At 44.1% G+C, this 14,380-nt stretch overlaps 2 protein-coding genes across 2 annotated transcripts in view; one reads left to right on the forward strand and one right to left on the reverse strand.

Moving 5' to 3' along the window:
* LOC119913347 (voltage-gated potassium channel subunit beta-3-like) overlaps window positions 1-13,281 on the reverse strand; it is a 22,960-nt gene extending 9,679 nt beyond the window's left edge. The window contains exons 1-10 of the mRNA XM_038732760.1: window positions 12,611-13,281; window positions 9,829-9,872; window positions 9,709-9,746; window positions 9,517-9,596; window positions 8,337-8,381; window positions 7,724-7,768; window positions 7,577-7,620; window positions 2,808-2,894; window positions 2,224-2,309; window positions 362-482 (exon numbers count right to left, since the gene is read on the reverse strand). Of these exons, the coding sequence (XP_038588688.1) occupies window positions 362-482; window positions 2,224-2,309; window positions 2,808-2,894; window positions 7,577-7,620; window positions 7,724-7,768; window positions 8,337-8,381; window positions 9,517-9,596; window positions 9,709-9,746; window positions 9,829-9,872; window positions 12,611-12,825 (805 nt within the window). The 5' untranslated portion in view covers window positions 12,826-13,281. The remainder of the gene's footprint in view (window positions 1-361; window positions 483-2,223; window positions 2,310-2,807; window positions 2,895-7,576; window positions 7,621-7,723; window positions 7,769-8,336; window positions 8,382-9,516; window positions 9,597-9,708; window positions 9,747-9,828; window positions 9,873-12,610) is intronic.
* LOC119912613 (butyrophilin-like protein 2) overlaps window positions 1-14,380 on the forward strand; it is a 566,400-nt gene that overhangs the window by 509,128 nt on the left and 42,892 nt on the right. The window lies entirely within an intron of this gene.

Raw genomic sequence — 14,380 nt, forward strand, 5'->3', positions numbered from 1 at the left:
AAATAAAAACCAACAAAATATTACTGGCCAACAATGTAGAGACACCCTAGAAACTACAGTACTCTAGTAAAACCACCTATCATCGCCCTATTTCAATTAAATACCTAACTTATAATTTAAGAAAGTGGACTCCTTTTATTTAAATGTGAAGTTTCACATGAAAAATGTTCATTGTGCAAAGTTCTAGTGACGCCTAAATACTATCCTGAATACTCCGAGTAACCATAAACAACCAGGATACTCATAGTACTAACATGTGTGTACTTTGTACCTCTAACACGTGTGTACTTTGTACCTCTAACACGTGTGTACTTTGTACCTCTAACACGTGTGTACTTGTACCTCTAACATGTATTTGTACCTATCTTGTGGTAAAGTTCAGGCAGGTGCAGCTCCACTTTGTCTCTCTGGAAGTAATGATACTCGGACTGTTCACACACCGGAGGAACCAGGTTAAACTGCCGGGCCACAGAGTACGCCTCCTGACATGAGACAGGTGAGACAGGTGAGACAGGTGAGACAGAGAGACAGAGAACATTTGTACAATAAAATAAAACTGTACAACATGTCTATGATACCTTTAAAAGTACACTGCAGTCTTTTTGCTATCAGCCTGTCGTTGTTTTTCTCAGGCTGCGACCTTCACAGTTTGTAAGAACTCACCCACCCGGCCAGTCAGGCAGTGCTGCTAATGGGCCGTAGGGGAAGTTAGGATGAAGGAATTAATTAGACTTCTGAACGAGAGGCAAAGGAGCCTTTTAGGAATCTCACATAATGTTGATAGCACCTGGACCCAGGCTGGATAAGAGCAAAGATCATATTCACAAACATAGGAGGCCTTAGTAAGAAGCTCTGAAGGTCATCAGCACGTGTTGATGTTACCCAGCTGTGGGATTGTTTTATGATTGTATTTGTATTTATTTATTATTTACTGTAGTCAGTGTTTCATTAAAGATTATAACTGAAGGAAGTTTAAGTCACATCCAACACTATAAAGTGTGCGAGTGAGGGCCCGTTAGGCCCCTGGCCCCGTCTGAAGGTCTCTCACAGTTTTTAATTACACACACTTGTAACAACGCTACTGTGATTCTACTTAGGTTCTATTCTGTTTCTACTCTTTTTTTCTACAGTTTGCTGTGTTTCTGCAGAGGTTTTACTGATGTTCTATTCTGTTTCTACTCTCTTTCTACTGTGTTTCTGCAGAGGGTCTGCTGATGTTCTATTCTGTTTCTACTCTTTTTTTCTACTGTTTGCTGTGTTTCTGCAGAGGTTTTACTGATGTTCTATTCTGTTTCTACTCTCTTTCTACTGTGTTTCTGCAGAGGGTCTGCTGATGTTCTATTCTGTTTCTACTCTCTTTCTACTGTGTTTCTGTAGAGGGTCTGCTGTGTTTCTGCAGAGGTTCTACTGATGTTCTATTCTGTTTCTACTCTTTTTCTACTGTGTTTCTGCAGAGGGTCTGCTGTGTTTCTGCCCAGGTTCTACTGATGTTCTATTCTGTTTCTACTCTCTTTCTACTGTGTTTCTGCCGAGGTTCTACTGATGTTCTATTCTGTTTCTACTCTCTTTCTACTGTGTTTCTGCAGAGGGTCTGCTGTGTTTCTGCCGAGGTTCTACTGATGTTCTATTCTGTTTCTACTCTTTTTCTACTGTGTTTCTGCAGAGGTTCTACTTTGTTTCTACTGTGTTTCTGCAGAGGGTCTACTGATGTTCTATTCTGTTTCTACTGTGTTTCTGCAGAGGTTCTACTTTGTTTCTACTGTGTTTCTGCAGAGGGTCTTCTGTGTTTCTGCAGAGGTTCTGCTGATGTTCTACTGTGTTTCTGCAGAGGTTCTGCTCATGTTCTACTGTGTTTCTGCTGATGTTCTATTCTGTTTCTACTCTTTTACTACAGTGTTTCTGCAGAGGTTCTACTCTGTCTCTACTGTATTTCTACTATTTTTCCGCCGAGGTTCTACTGTATTTTTAATCTCTTTCTACTGTGTTTCTGCAGAGGTTCTACTAATGTTCTACTCTGTTTCTACTGTGTTTCTACTGTTTTTCTGCTGAGGTTCTACTGTATTTTTAATCTCTTTCTACTGTGTTTCTGCAGAGGTTCTACTGATGTTCTACTCTGTTTCTACTGTGTTTCTGCAGAGGTTCTACTGATGTTCTACTCTGTTTCTACTGTGTTTCTGCCGATGTTCTACTGAAGTTCTGCTGTGGTTGTGTGTTCTGTCCTACCATGATCTCCACGGCGTTCCAGCGTGACGTTCCCCAGTACATGGCGAGGCCCTGATCGATCACAAAGGTCATCGCACGAACGACTTCTGTAAACACAAACAGGAAAAACGCTCACTGCTCACTTTAAAGTGAGCTCACCATTTTGTAACGATGCCTGAATTTTTAAATCTATATATTTGACTCAAAGAAATCCCAATGCATTGTGAAAATTAGTTTACAGACGGTGGTCACTGACCAAGACGTATGTACCATCATGCATTGTGCTTAAATTGTGTGACAGCAAAGGTGTTAATGACAGCGCCGTGTCTCTCCTTAGACAGGGAGGAGGACTGAGACACATTTTGAATTATAAAACTTTATTAAACCACGCTGGAAAAGTTGTTTCTTTACATGTTAATGAAAAGAACAAAAACAAACTCCTGCAAGTTTGTTCCACTGAGTCAGCGCCTGTAATTTACTTAATTTAATCTTAGAAATATCACATAATAATATTAGTCTGTCAAGTACAAGAGAACTTTTAGAGGATCGCTGAAGGGCTGCTAGGTTGAGATGATCGTTGTTTGCTATGTGTGCGTGTGTCTGACCCTCCATCGGTGCGTTGATGTCACTCCTGTTGGCGAAGACGATGTCCACGTAATCCAGCTGTAACCTGGAGAGAGATCCACGCAGACCTACAACACACACAAATCCTCTATTTCAGATAGCTGTGGTATTTTCAGCCCTCAAGGACAAAATTCAGGACAAACAGCAGCTGTCAATCTCCACTGTTTGTGCTGTACCTCGTTGGCTATTTGGTCCTTACGGGCCTCCGTAGCTTTAAACTACCCTTCACTATATTTGAAATGTCTTACAAGCAGAACATTAAGACAGTGTTGTACTCTGAGAACAAGAAAGCTTGTACGGCTGCCTTAATGCTCCGATGTATTTGATTGACAGATGACATATTAGTTTAAATGTGGCCCATATCAGACTGAAGTGTTCACGGCCTGAAAGTGACACGACGTCACACGCTGTTGTGCAGAAGTAAACAAGGCGCCACAACCTCTGGTTAGCTCCTACTTGGTAACCTTCCCGTATTTCATCGCCCTCTCCTGGTTTCCTGACGGGGAAAGTCGCATTAAACCCCCATCTGAGTGACCAGGCTGAAGTCACAGTTCAAACAATCTGACCTGGATCTGATTTGGACCACATGTGAAAGGGGCCTCAGATCCGAACTGGAAACACTTTGGCTGGAGTCTGAACGCAGACTAAGAAGAGACACCACATGGCTACAGAGACGTGCTAAATGATGTCAGAGATGCAAAACAACTAGAAAGAGACCGTCTGCAGTCTGCCTGCTGGCTGTGGTTGTTGTTTTCATTGTGTTCAGTGAAGTTATAAATTGAATCCTTCAGCTGAAGTTAAATCATCAGGTGTGTCTGACTTAATGTTATGCACGCTGGACTTATGAAAGGTCTGAGTCTGCCGGCCGCAGTTGATTTTCTCGAAGTGGGAACAAACTTTTGCCTGATCAGTCCTTGTTCTGAGCTCACGCACTCTACAGGAGGCTGAATGTGCCCGACGTGTGTTTTATATCCCTGCAGCTGCATGCAGCTCACGTTAGACTATCAAGTCGGCCGCAGTCATCTCAAACCTGACGCCCCAGCTGAGATGGGAATCTGTGTAACAGATGCATCACTCTGCACATGAACGAGTGATTCGTTTCCTCCCAACGTTCCTCGTTACCGCTCCATCTGACAGCTCCTGCGCCTGCGAGGAACTCTCTGTGTTTATTGTGAAAAACGGCTGACAGGAATAAACCGCTGTTCTTTCTGTTGTTTCAGGCTAAATATAGTTGGCTGTGTTTTTGTTGTGTTTCTGAGCTGACAGCTCCTGACAGTCATCAGGACGCCTGGTCGACCTTGCGGAGGACGAACAGAGAGTGTGAAAGATAATCACACTTAACACCAGACGGAGTCACCGTGAAGACCAATTATACCGGAACGAGCACGTGGTTCTGTTTATACAGAGCAGCATCATGCTAACATGCTAACTCTCAGCGCCGTGGGCATAACAGAGTAAATGTCAGACATTATACTGTTGTTATGCTGCCTCGTTGTGATCGGAGCAAATAAGACGAATCTGCATTTCAGTATGTTCATATGTGTTCATTTAAAATTGATATCTGCTCTGTATATAACACTTTGGGATGTGTGTCTTTGAACGAGCTGCTGTGTGTTGAGCTTACAGGGTTTCCAGCAGCCTGTGGCGTTCAGGTAAGCGCTCGCTCTCTACGCCTTTAAAGAGAAAATAATTAACCGTGAGGACACCCAGGACAAAGAGCAGCGAACAGGGAGGGGGAGAAGCCGTGTTTGGTTAGATATGATTTGTTTTAGTTTAGTTAGTTTGCCTCTTTTATTGCAGATATTAGCCTGCTCGTCCACAGAGACGACCATGTGAGCCTACAGTCCTTTGTCAGTTTGCTGCTCTGCTGAGCGTGTTATATAAGAGCGGGACAGTTTCCTGTTCAATTGTATTAATCTGTCACTTAAATCCACGGCACCATCACAACATTTTTTAATTATGTAACAACAGACGACTTGTCATGGATCTGATTCTGTATGTCAGATAAGTGGAGTGAAAAGTGCATTTCCCTCTGAGAGGTGGTGAAAAGGGAAACACTCAAGTAAAGTACAACTACCTAAAATGTGTACTTAAATACAGCACGTCAGTAAAAGTACACGTTTGCAGAGGGTGCAGATGTTGTTGTATCAGGATCAGAGACTCTTTGTGGGTTAAATTTAGCGTTAGCATTTCACAGAGTGATTTAAGTCAACAGAGCTGTTAGCAGCTTTCAGCAGCGCCGATGATTGACGCTGCACGCTGATCTGTGTGTGTGTGTGTGTGTGTGCGTGAAACTCCTAATCCAGTCTCGTGTGACTGAGCCTCTTAAAGCCTGGACGACCTCCGCCAACTGACAGAGGACACGGACGACTCTGAGGGTGTTACAGAGAGAGTGTGAGTGATCAGTCTCCGGATCTAATCAGACTACGCTCGCTCAGAGGAGGATCTGGATTCCTGTGTTTATATATTTACATCAATCTAGCAAATAAAGTGTCAGAGTGGAATTAGTCATCAGGCTCTAATAACAAATGAGATATTTAAAACACCAACGTGGCTTTAAGGTTGTCAGCCGTCCCAATATTTACACAGATGAATGTTCATTACCGTCTCTCTGACTGTAAATAACAACACGTTCGAGTATTCTTTTACTGGACAAACATGCAGCGTTCGTTCAGATGCTTCGTTCGTTCGTCAGCACTACACCTGGCCTGATTTCAACAGCGTTATGGCACAAAAAACATTTTACCAGAAGCAGCCTGAGCGTGAGGGCAGGCTCTGAGGAGAGCATTACAATATCTAAACGTGAAATCAATAAGTCATGCTCTCACATTGAAAGAGCACACTCTAATTTAACCCTGAGTTTTGTCTGCAGGTCTTCCTCTCAGCGTCAGATCAGATGGCCGAGGGTTAAACAGTCAGATGATAACTCGTGCTATTAAAGCTTAATTACTGTGAAAGTGACCTGCCTCCCTGACAGAGGACAAATGTGTCCCTCAGAACTTATTCATAGTCAGTTTCTGATCAACACAACAAAAGAACGACCATGTTAAAAATATAAAAACTGAAGAAGGCTACGACTCCCCAGACCTGGTCTCATTCCCAGGTCATCATAAACCAGCATTTTGAAACGCCTTTTCAACACGTTGCTAATGTTGTGAAACGGTGAAGTTTGTTCAGGTTTTGACACCACTTGGTTTGGGAAAAGATAAAATAAGCACGCTGTGTAGAGTAAGATCTGTGATGTCTCAAACATAATAACTTTAAATAAATAAGCTGTTGACTTCAGGTTTCACACAGGACATGGACTACAGTTAAAGTGTTTGTCCACCACGACCACCTCCCTGCGCACGCTTTCTCACACTTTATACGACGCCACTTTCCGCTTTCCAGCCCGTTCTACTCCCAGAGCGTCAAATCACTACACTCTGGGAAGCCCATTCACTGTTCAACGCTAAAAGCACTTTAAATAACCGAAAAGTCTGAGTAAGGAGATGGTGAAAAACTGAACCTTCATAGGTGACCGGAGTATATGTAAAGATAGTTGACGACCTGGGAAAGAGAGTGGACTGGACTCCCAGGGTGCTTTTCATTAACAACGGAGACGTTTTATAGAGGATTAATCACATCCTCCATACAACTCTATGGGGAAAAGCCCGTAACGCCGAAAAGGGCGGTTATCTCGCCCCTCCTGCTAGAAATCCAGTCGTCTGCTTTTAACAGCCAAAGGGGGTCGTGAGGGTCGATTTGACTTCGACTGCACGGGTGGTAGTAGTGACGCATCTTTCAGCGATTTTTATAAGATTTTACTGCTGATTCTATTCATGTAGTTTTTCTGTCCCGATGACCAGTGAAAGTGCAGTTCTGGCTCTCTCACCATTCATTCAGATAGGAGTCCGGTCTTGTTAGTCGTGTTGCCAAGATGGCTGCCGAGTGGTATGACTAGCCCATAAGGACTTTGCTAACAAACATCCAATCATACCCCTCATGGTTAGCTAGACTCTCTCTGGCTACTCACACAATCCGATTCCCCCTCGCCTCAACACTGACAGCAAACGATATTGTTACTGAAACTATTAGCTAACAATGTCTTACAACACAGAAGTCTCGTGTGGTAAGTCGCTCCACAGTGCGTTACTGTCCGACGCCAACGGGTCTGAGAGAACGAGTTGTTTCACACAACTTCGCTGTGAGCAGGAAATCTGTATTTTGTGTATTTGTAAAATAAAAACTATTAATAAAACTCGTCGCATCAAAAACCAACACATTCTCTCTTCAGTCTCGTAACATCCCGACGTTTGGTCAAAGCCCTTCGGCGTTGATTTTTAACGCCCTGGGTACCCCTTTAGCAGAATTTTTAGACGTTTAAGGCTCCACGGTCAAGTTAGCAGCAATAAATATGCGACATGCGGTTAGACTTTCAAAATAAAATGCTAGCGTTTCAAAACATCACCATTTAGAAACGGCGCATTATTAAAGTCGTCAAACGTCGCAGTTTGGTTGGGTTTTGGCAACAAAACTACTTGGTTAAGGTTAGGAAAAGATCATGGTTTGGATTAAAATAACTACATAGGTCAGTTAACATTGACGTTAACTTATGTCATTAAATAAAAATATTTAATTTTGTTTGACACGCCGGTCTCCTGGTTCAGAGTTCTGGTCCTCCATCCACCCCGACCACTGGAGGAGTGAGAACAGGTTATAAGAAACGCGACGTGAGTGAGGCCTTTTCTTTAAACTTGAATGTTGTTACCTTCGATGATGTGTTTCCGTGACAACCCTCGCTCTGTCTCCGCCCTGTGGACACACAAACACGTTAACACACACGCACACATGTGCTTCTGTTATATTTATATGAAAAGACTTAAAGCCTGCTGATCGGTGTGGACGCAGCACTCACTGTCCTCCCCAGTAGATCTTAGTGGTCACCACGTAGCTGGACCTCCTGGTCGAGAGAGAGAGAGAGAGAGAGTTAATGCAGCATTATTGTGGCGGCGTCACCATCAGTTACTGAGAGGGATGGAGGAGGCGTGATGGAGAGACGATTAAAAAGAGGAATGGACGTGAGGAAGGAGACGAGAGAGACTGATGGAGGGAGAAACTGCTGAGTCACATCTTCAAGACAAAACACTTCCTTATTATTATCAGATAGTGTTTGCTGGGTCACCGCTCTGCTGTGTGTCTCTACAGTCTGAGAAAGCTGCCTCTCTCTGTTAAAACCTAACTTAACATGATGTGTTGTTTCCTTTATTTATCGCTTTCTGTATCGACAAACTGCGCCGGGTTAGTCGCAAAAAACAGTATGTTGATAGATGTGGAGGCCTCGTCCTCCCCAACATCTAGCTACCTAACTTTTAATTTAAGATTTCCTTCAGAATGGGGTTACAGTACGGGAAAATACTGAACAAGAAGCTGGTAATGTGTTGAATTTATAGATTTTTAGCAGCAAACTGCTTAGAAACCCTAATCTATGTATATAAATACTGTGTGGAGAAAGAGAAACAGCTGTTTACCTCCATCCTTTCTTCTTCAGGATGTTTCCCAGAGTCGTCTCTGCCCTGACAGACGGACAGAGACGTTAGTCCTCCAGATCTTGACAACTGAATATAACACATTTTAACTGAAAGTACACGTCTGTTTTCAGCTTTAGCTTCATTTAAATGTATTTTTTAACGGTTTGTCTCAGCAGGGACCAATACATCTTACACAGATCAACTGAAAACAGCAATAATATGTCTGTAACATTGTGTTTTTAACAGTTCACAACACCCGTCCCTAGAAGGGCTTTATGGAGATAAAACACTAAAACGTGTACAAGTAGAGTCAGTTACAGCACAAGAGAAGATAAAAGGAGGTAAAATTAGTATCTCAAGATGCAGTAACACACAAGTAAAGGCTCGTGCAGACTACACGACCTCCAGCGTGGCCGATGGCCGTGCTGTTCACACTACATGACTGATTACAGGGGGTCACACACTACGCGAGCTGACAACGACTCTGTCATCCGACACTGGTCCCCAAACCCCGTTTTGCGGTGAAAAAGCAGCCGCCTGCTCTCATTGGCTGGATGTGGATGTCGAGTCGGCCGACTCCTCCAGATATTTGGCGTGTCAGATATCTGGCAGACGTCGGCGATGTGTCAGAAATGTGTCGGGGAGCCGTTTTGATGCGTCGTTGAGTAGTTCACACATAACGACTGCCGACCGCCGATCAACCCCTGATTTATTCCCGATCACAGCCTGACGGTCGCCGAGCGGCAAATCGTGTAACGTGAACTGGGCTTAACAGGAGACAGAGGACTAGACGTGAGGACAAGTTTTAGTGCTAAACCAACCAGGACTTCACAAGTTTGCAGCACTTTTTAAGTGTGTAGGTAGCGAGGTCCAGGACTTTGCTCCTTTCACTGAAAAGGTCGTCTGAGTAAAAGAAATTTTCCAAAATGAAACTTTCCAGCTGCCACTTGAAGCAGCTCTGGTGGATCTGCTGCTGCTCTGTAGCGTCTTGATGTATTTACAGAAAGGCTTTAGGAGCAGGGCACAACAGACGTGATCTCAGGACCTTTCATAGAGCAGATCTAGACCCAACTCTTTCTAACTGTTACAGACCAGACCCTGGTTTCCAGTGGTCCTGAACGGTGGGCTAAAAATCAACCAGCGAGCCCAGTGAAGATCAGACAGACAGTTTGTACTGTACCTCCCTGAGGCGTAAACCTCTGCTGTGTCGAACAAGTTCACTCCGCTGTCGTACGCCACCGACATCACACTCTCCGCCATCTACGCACAGAGGCAGTAACCCACATTAATGTGTGCAGAAACCTCTAGTAGTGGTTATGTAATTGTTTGTTCATGCGTTCAGCACACACACACACACACACACTAACTGTACCTCATCGGAGATCTGAGAGCCGAATGTCACCCATGTTCCTGTGAGAAGAGAAAGAGCATCACTGACTGGCTGTGTGGGATATACGGAAGTGTGCGTTACTGTGTGTGTTGCAGCGCTCACCCAGCCCTAAGCAGGACACTCTCAGGCCAGATTTCCCAAGATTCCTGCAGAACAATCAAATCAATCAGTTAATCAGTGAATCAATGAAGTTAGTTTGATGTCCCAAAATCCACAAACCCTGCGGCGCTTTGAGGGCCCTCAAACCACGACACTGTTTGATCTGATAAAACCTTTATTTATAAAGACAAATAAAATAAAGCCTCATACAATAGAACAGAAAGTGAATAGAAAATGGCACAAAGACGTCTCAGTCTGAGCTTTATATTTAAGAGAAACAATATTAAAAAGAAAGATCTTGTGGCCCCGCTGTACACGCATACCAGTCATCCGTCAACCAATCACACATCGGCAGCGAGCGATTGGACCAGTGTCTAATGAAACCTCTGCCTTTAATTAACACACATATTCATCAAGACCTTTCACTCAATAATCTGCAACGGTCAAAGGTCAGACAGCCAAGACCGATCGCACACACAAACATCAACATCATCAACTACAAAAGCAGTCTTCTCTCCAACAACTGAACTGGCATTTCCTCATACTGTACCACACGTGTGTGAATGCACGTGTTTGTTTTGCGTGTGTGTCTGACAGAAAGTACAAACACCAAAGTGAAAGTCGGCAGAAAACAGGATGAAAAACAATGAAAAAGCAGCATCAGGCCGTCTGATGGGCTAAAAATACCAGCAGCTGATGATTCGACTGTATTTTAGCGGACAGATAAAAGTTCATCCTAACATCAGCTGGAAACATGAAAACATCTTTCAGTCTGTTTTGGTTCCTCCGTCCACACTAAACCAACAAAGACTGAGTCGACTGGAAAACATCATCACACACTGACAGACACACCAGAACATGTATCCTCATCTGAGTCCAGGTTCTCCGTTTACAGGTCCGAGTCCACGTCGGCGGTAATCTTGTCAAAACCAAGTCACTGATGTTGACGCTAGAACCCAAGTCACAATTATTCATGTCCAAGTCCCAGTTGTCAATATTCAGGACAGAGTCCGAGTCTTTTCTATTTAGGTCTGAGCCCAAGTACAAATCTTCAGTATTTACATCCAAGTCCAAGTTAGTCCGAGTCTCAGGTCAGTGATGATTAACGTCGTTAACATTTATGTCACAGTCCAAACTGAAGTCCATTACATTCCAAGTCCAAGATATCACTAAAAGAGTCCTAGTCATAAATTTTTCTGGTCATATTTGAAGTCCAAGTCATGGATGTTGATGCCAAAGTGCGAGTCATAATTGTTCGTGTCCAAGTCCAAGTTATTGATATCCTTGTCTGGGCACAAGTTAAATTCTGAGATGTTAATGTCCGAGTCTCAGGTCAGTGATGATTAAGTCGTAGATGTTAACATTCCCAGTCCAAGTCCAAGTCATCAGTATTTAATCCATGTAGATTTTGAGTCATCAGGGTTACTGAGTCCTGAGTCTCTAACAGTCTCAGACTGGATCAAAATCTGAGTTCTGACATCTAAAAATCTATTTATGAAACGCACGTTGTGAGTCCAAGTCCTCGATATTCATAAACGAGTCCGACCAAGTCATTGATAGACCTGTCAAATTCTAATTTCAAGATATCAGTATTTATGCGAGAGTCCTATACATTCATTTTTCTATCTATGAAACCCACATTGTGGACAGTCATGTTCCAGTCCAGGTCCTTGATATTCACATCCGAGTCTGACCAAGTCATTGATAGTCATGTCGAATTCCAAGTCCAAGATATCAGTATTTATAAGAGAGTCCTATACATACATTTTTCTTGTCATCGTTCAAGTCCAAGTCATGGAAGTTAATGCCAGAGTCCGAGTCATATTCTTAGATGTTCATGTCCGAGTCTCAAGTCAGTTATGATTCAGTCTAAGATGTTAACATTTATGTCACAGTCCAAACTGAAGTCCTTGATATTCATGTCCCAGTCCAAGTCCAAGTCATCAAAATTTAATCCATGTACATTTTGAGTCCCGAGTCTCTAACAGTGTCAGACTGGATCAGTATATGAGTTTTATGAAACCCACGTCGTGGACATTCATGTTCGAGTCCAAGTCCTTGATATTCATGTCCCAGTCCAACCAAGTCATTGTAGTCGAATTCCAAGTCTAAGATATCAGTATTCATACAAGAGTCCTATACATACATTTTTCTTGTCATCGTTCAAGTCCAGGTCATGGATGTTGACGCCAGAGTCCGAGTTAAAGTCCAAATTATTGATATTCTTGTCTGGGTACAAGTCATAATCCTAGATGTTCATGTCCGAGTCTCAGGTCAGTGATGATTGAGTCCGAGTCGTCAACATTTACAGTATGTCCCAGTCCAAACTGAAGTCCTTGATATTTAGATCCAAGTCCAAGATCAAGTCATAAATATTTAATCCAGGTCAATATTCAGTCATCATGTGTGGAACCAGGTCATCAATATCACCGAGTCTCTTACAGACTGAGTATCAATATCTGAGTTCAGACCATGAATATTTAACCTGAGTCATCAATATTCAAACTGTCTCAGGTTAAACAGACACACCAACCATCAATGTAAAATCTATACCCGAGAGCTGATCGATGGCTCTGAGCCGTCAGATGTGGCAGCGTTCCACACGGTTTCCCTGCTCGCTCACAAACAATGTGACCAGGTGCAACGGAAAATACACACACACACACACACACACACACACACACACACACACATATACTGTAACAAACATGAAACACGACCCTGAATCAACTCACTGCACCTGTCTGGTCATGTGACCGTCTCACTGTGTCAGTCTCACGCTCACCTGTACTTCATGTTGCTATGACGACCGAGGGCCTCCTTCATGTGGGCGTGGCCTAAGAGGGTGTGCCTGTTCGCCGGCTCCGCCCTGACCTTTGACTGACAGGGGGGGGCATTGCTGGTGTTCAACGCCACACGCCGCTCCTTCAGCTGGTGCTCGCTGACCCCACCTCCACCTCCGCCGCCCCCACCCACGTTACACGCTATGGACACCTGCATGCTGGTTACTATGGTAACAACCTTTCTATATATATATATGTGTATATATATATAATGAACTTTAAAGTTTCAAAACATAATGTGGAAACCGCCGCTGCCGCCAAGGTCGCCGGTCACTATGGTGACGATGGTAAGAATTCATGAGTGAGACGTTAACTTCCGAGTCTCACCATGTTGGAATCAATCAACCAATCAGAGTCACACTATAGGACACACAGAAACACACACACACACACACACTACAACTTTCTGTTGGTCTATCCGGTGGAAAGCATCCCGCCGTCTGCCCGACACACAGTCCCACAGCTGGAGGATGATGATGTGGAGGTGGTGGAGATGATGAAGAGCGTCCGTCTGTCCACAGCAGAAAAGAAAAGGACAACAAACAGATGGAGGGGAAGCGACAGAGAGGAGGGAAAGAAGTGAATCTCCAAAAGAAAAGCGAGCGTCCGACCTCGGGACTGTACTGCTGAAAGAAAGAGAGAGGGAGGGAGAGAGAGAGAGAGAGGGAGAGAGAGAGAGAGAGGGAGGGTCTGTCTCGGTCGGCTGCACACTGGGCGAGCAAGCATTAGACAGACAGGGAGAGAGAGAGAGCAGCAGCAGCACTGTCACTGTGCAGGAAACCTTGTCCTCAGTGCTGCTGTAGGAAACCTGCTAATGTTACAGCTGTGTTTAATCACTGTGTATTTACAGAAGGGGTTACTGTCTGCCAGGCTCAGTCGAGGGCAAGAAAGTGCCCATATATTCCATGTTCTATGGTAGCCACAAAGGTCCAAAACACTGGACAGGTGTGTGTAGAGACGAACAGGTCACTTAAAGTACCAGTCTGCGGTTATTCTATATTTTTATAAGAGGAAACAAAGTCTCCTGGCACATGGTGCTATAATAAAACACAGCAGTATATATCATGTACCAGTAACTCCCCCGAGTGTACTCTAGATTAATGTGTGAGGGGCCCCGAGGGAAACATTTGTTGGGCTCTTGATGGCCCCCACCATGTGTGTCCTTTGAGCTCCAATTAGGTCCGGTTCAACCAGTCCTTTATATTATATATAACATGCAATGCAGGAGCACAATATAAACTCAAATAAGAAAGCAGGGGTTATTAGGGCCCCTCAGGGTCCAGGGCCCCGGGGCAGTTACACACTTAGTCAGGTTTTCAAAGTACTGAAATGAGCAAAGGTTTATTATTGTTTATGAAATTTGTAAGAAGTCTGTTAGTCCTTTTCTGAAACGTCTTTATATTGACCACGTCTCATCTCCAGTAAGGCTCCCGTCTCCACATCTCCTGGTCTCCAGTAAGGGTCCTGGTCTCCACATCTCCTGGTCTCCAGTAAGGGTCCCGTCTCCACATCTCCTGGTCTCCAGTAAGGGTCTTGGTCTCCACATCTCCTGTTCTCCAGTAAGGGTCCCCGTCACCACATCTCCTGGTCTCCAGTAAGGGTCCCCGTCACCACATCTCCTGTTCTCCAGTAAGGGTCCCCGTCACCACATCTCCTGGTCTCCAGTAAGGCTCCCGTCTCCACATCTCCTGTTCTCCAGTAAGGGTCCTGGT

This window comes from Micropterus salmoides, unplaced genomic scaffold (genome assembly GCF_014851395.1).
Source record: "Micropterus salmoides isolate LMB-PRFRI ecotype aquatic unplaced genomic scaffold, ASM1485139v1 Ms_hic_scaffold_2, whole genome shotgun sequence".
NCBI classification, from domain to species: domain Eukaryota; kingdom Metazoa; phylum Chordata; class Actinopteri; order Centrarchiformes; family Centrarchidae; genus Micropterus; species Micropterus salmoides.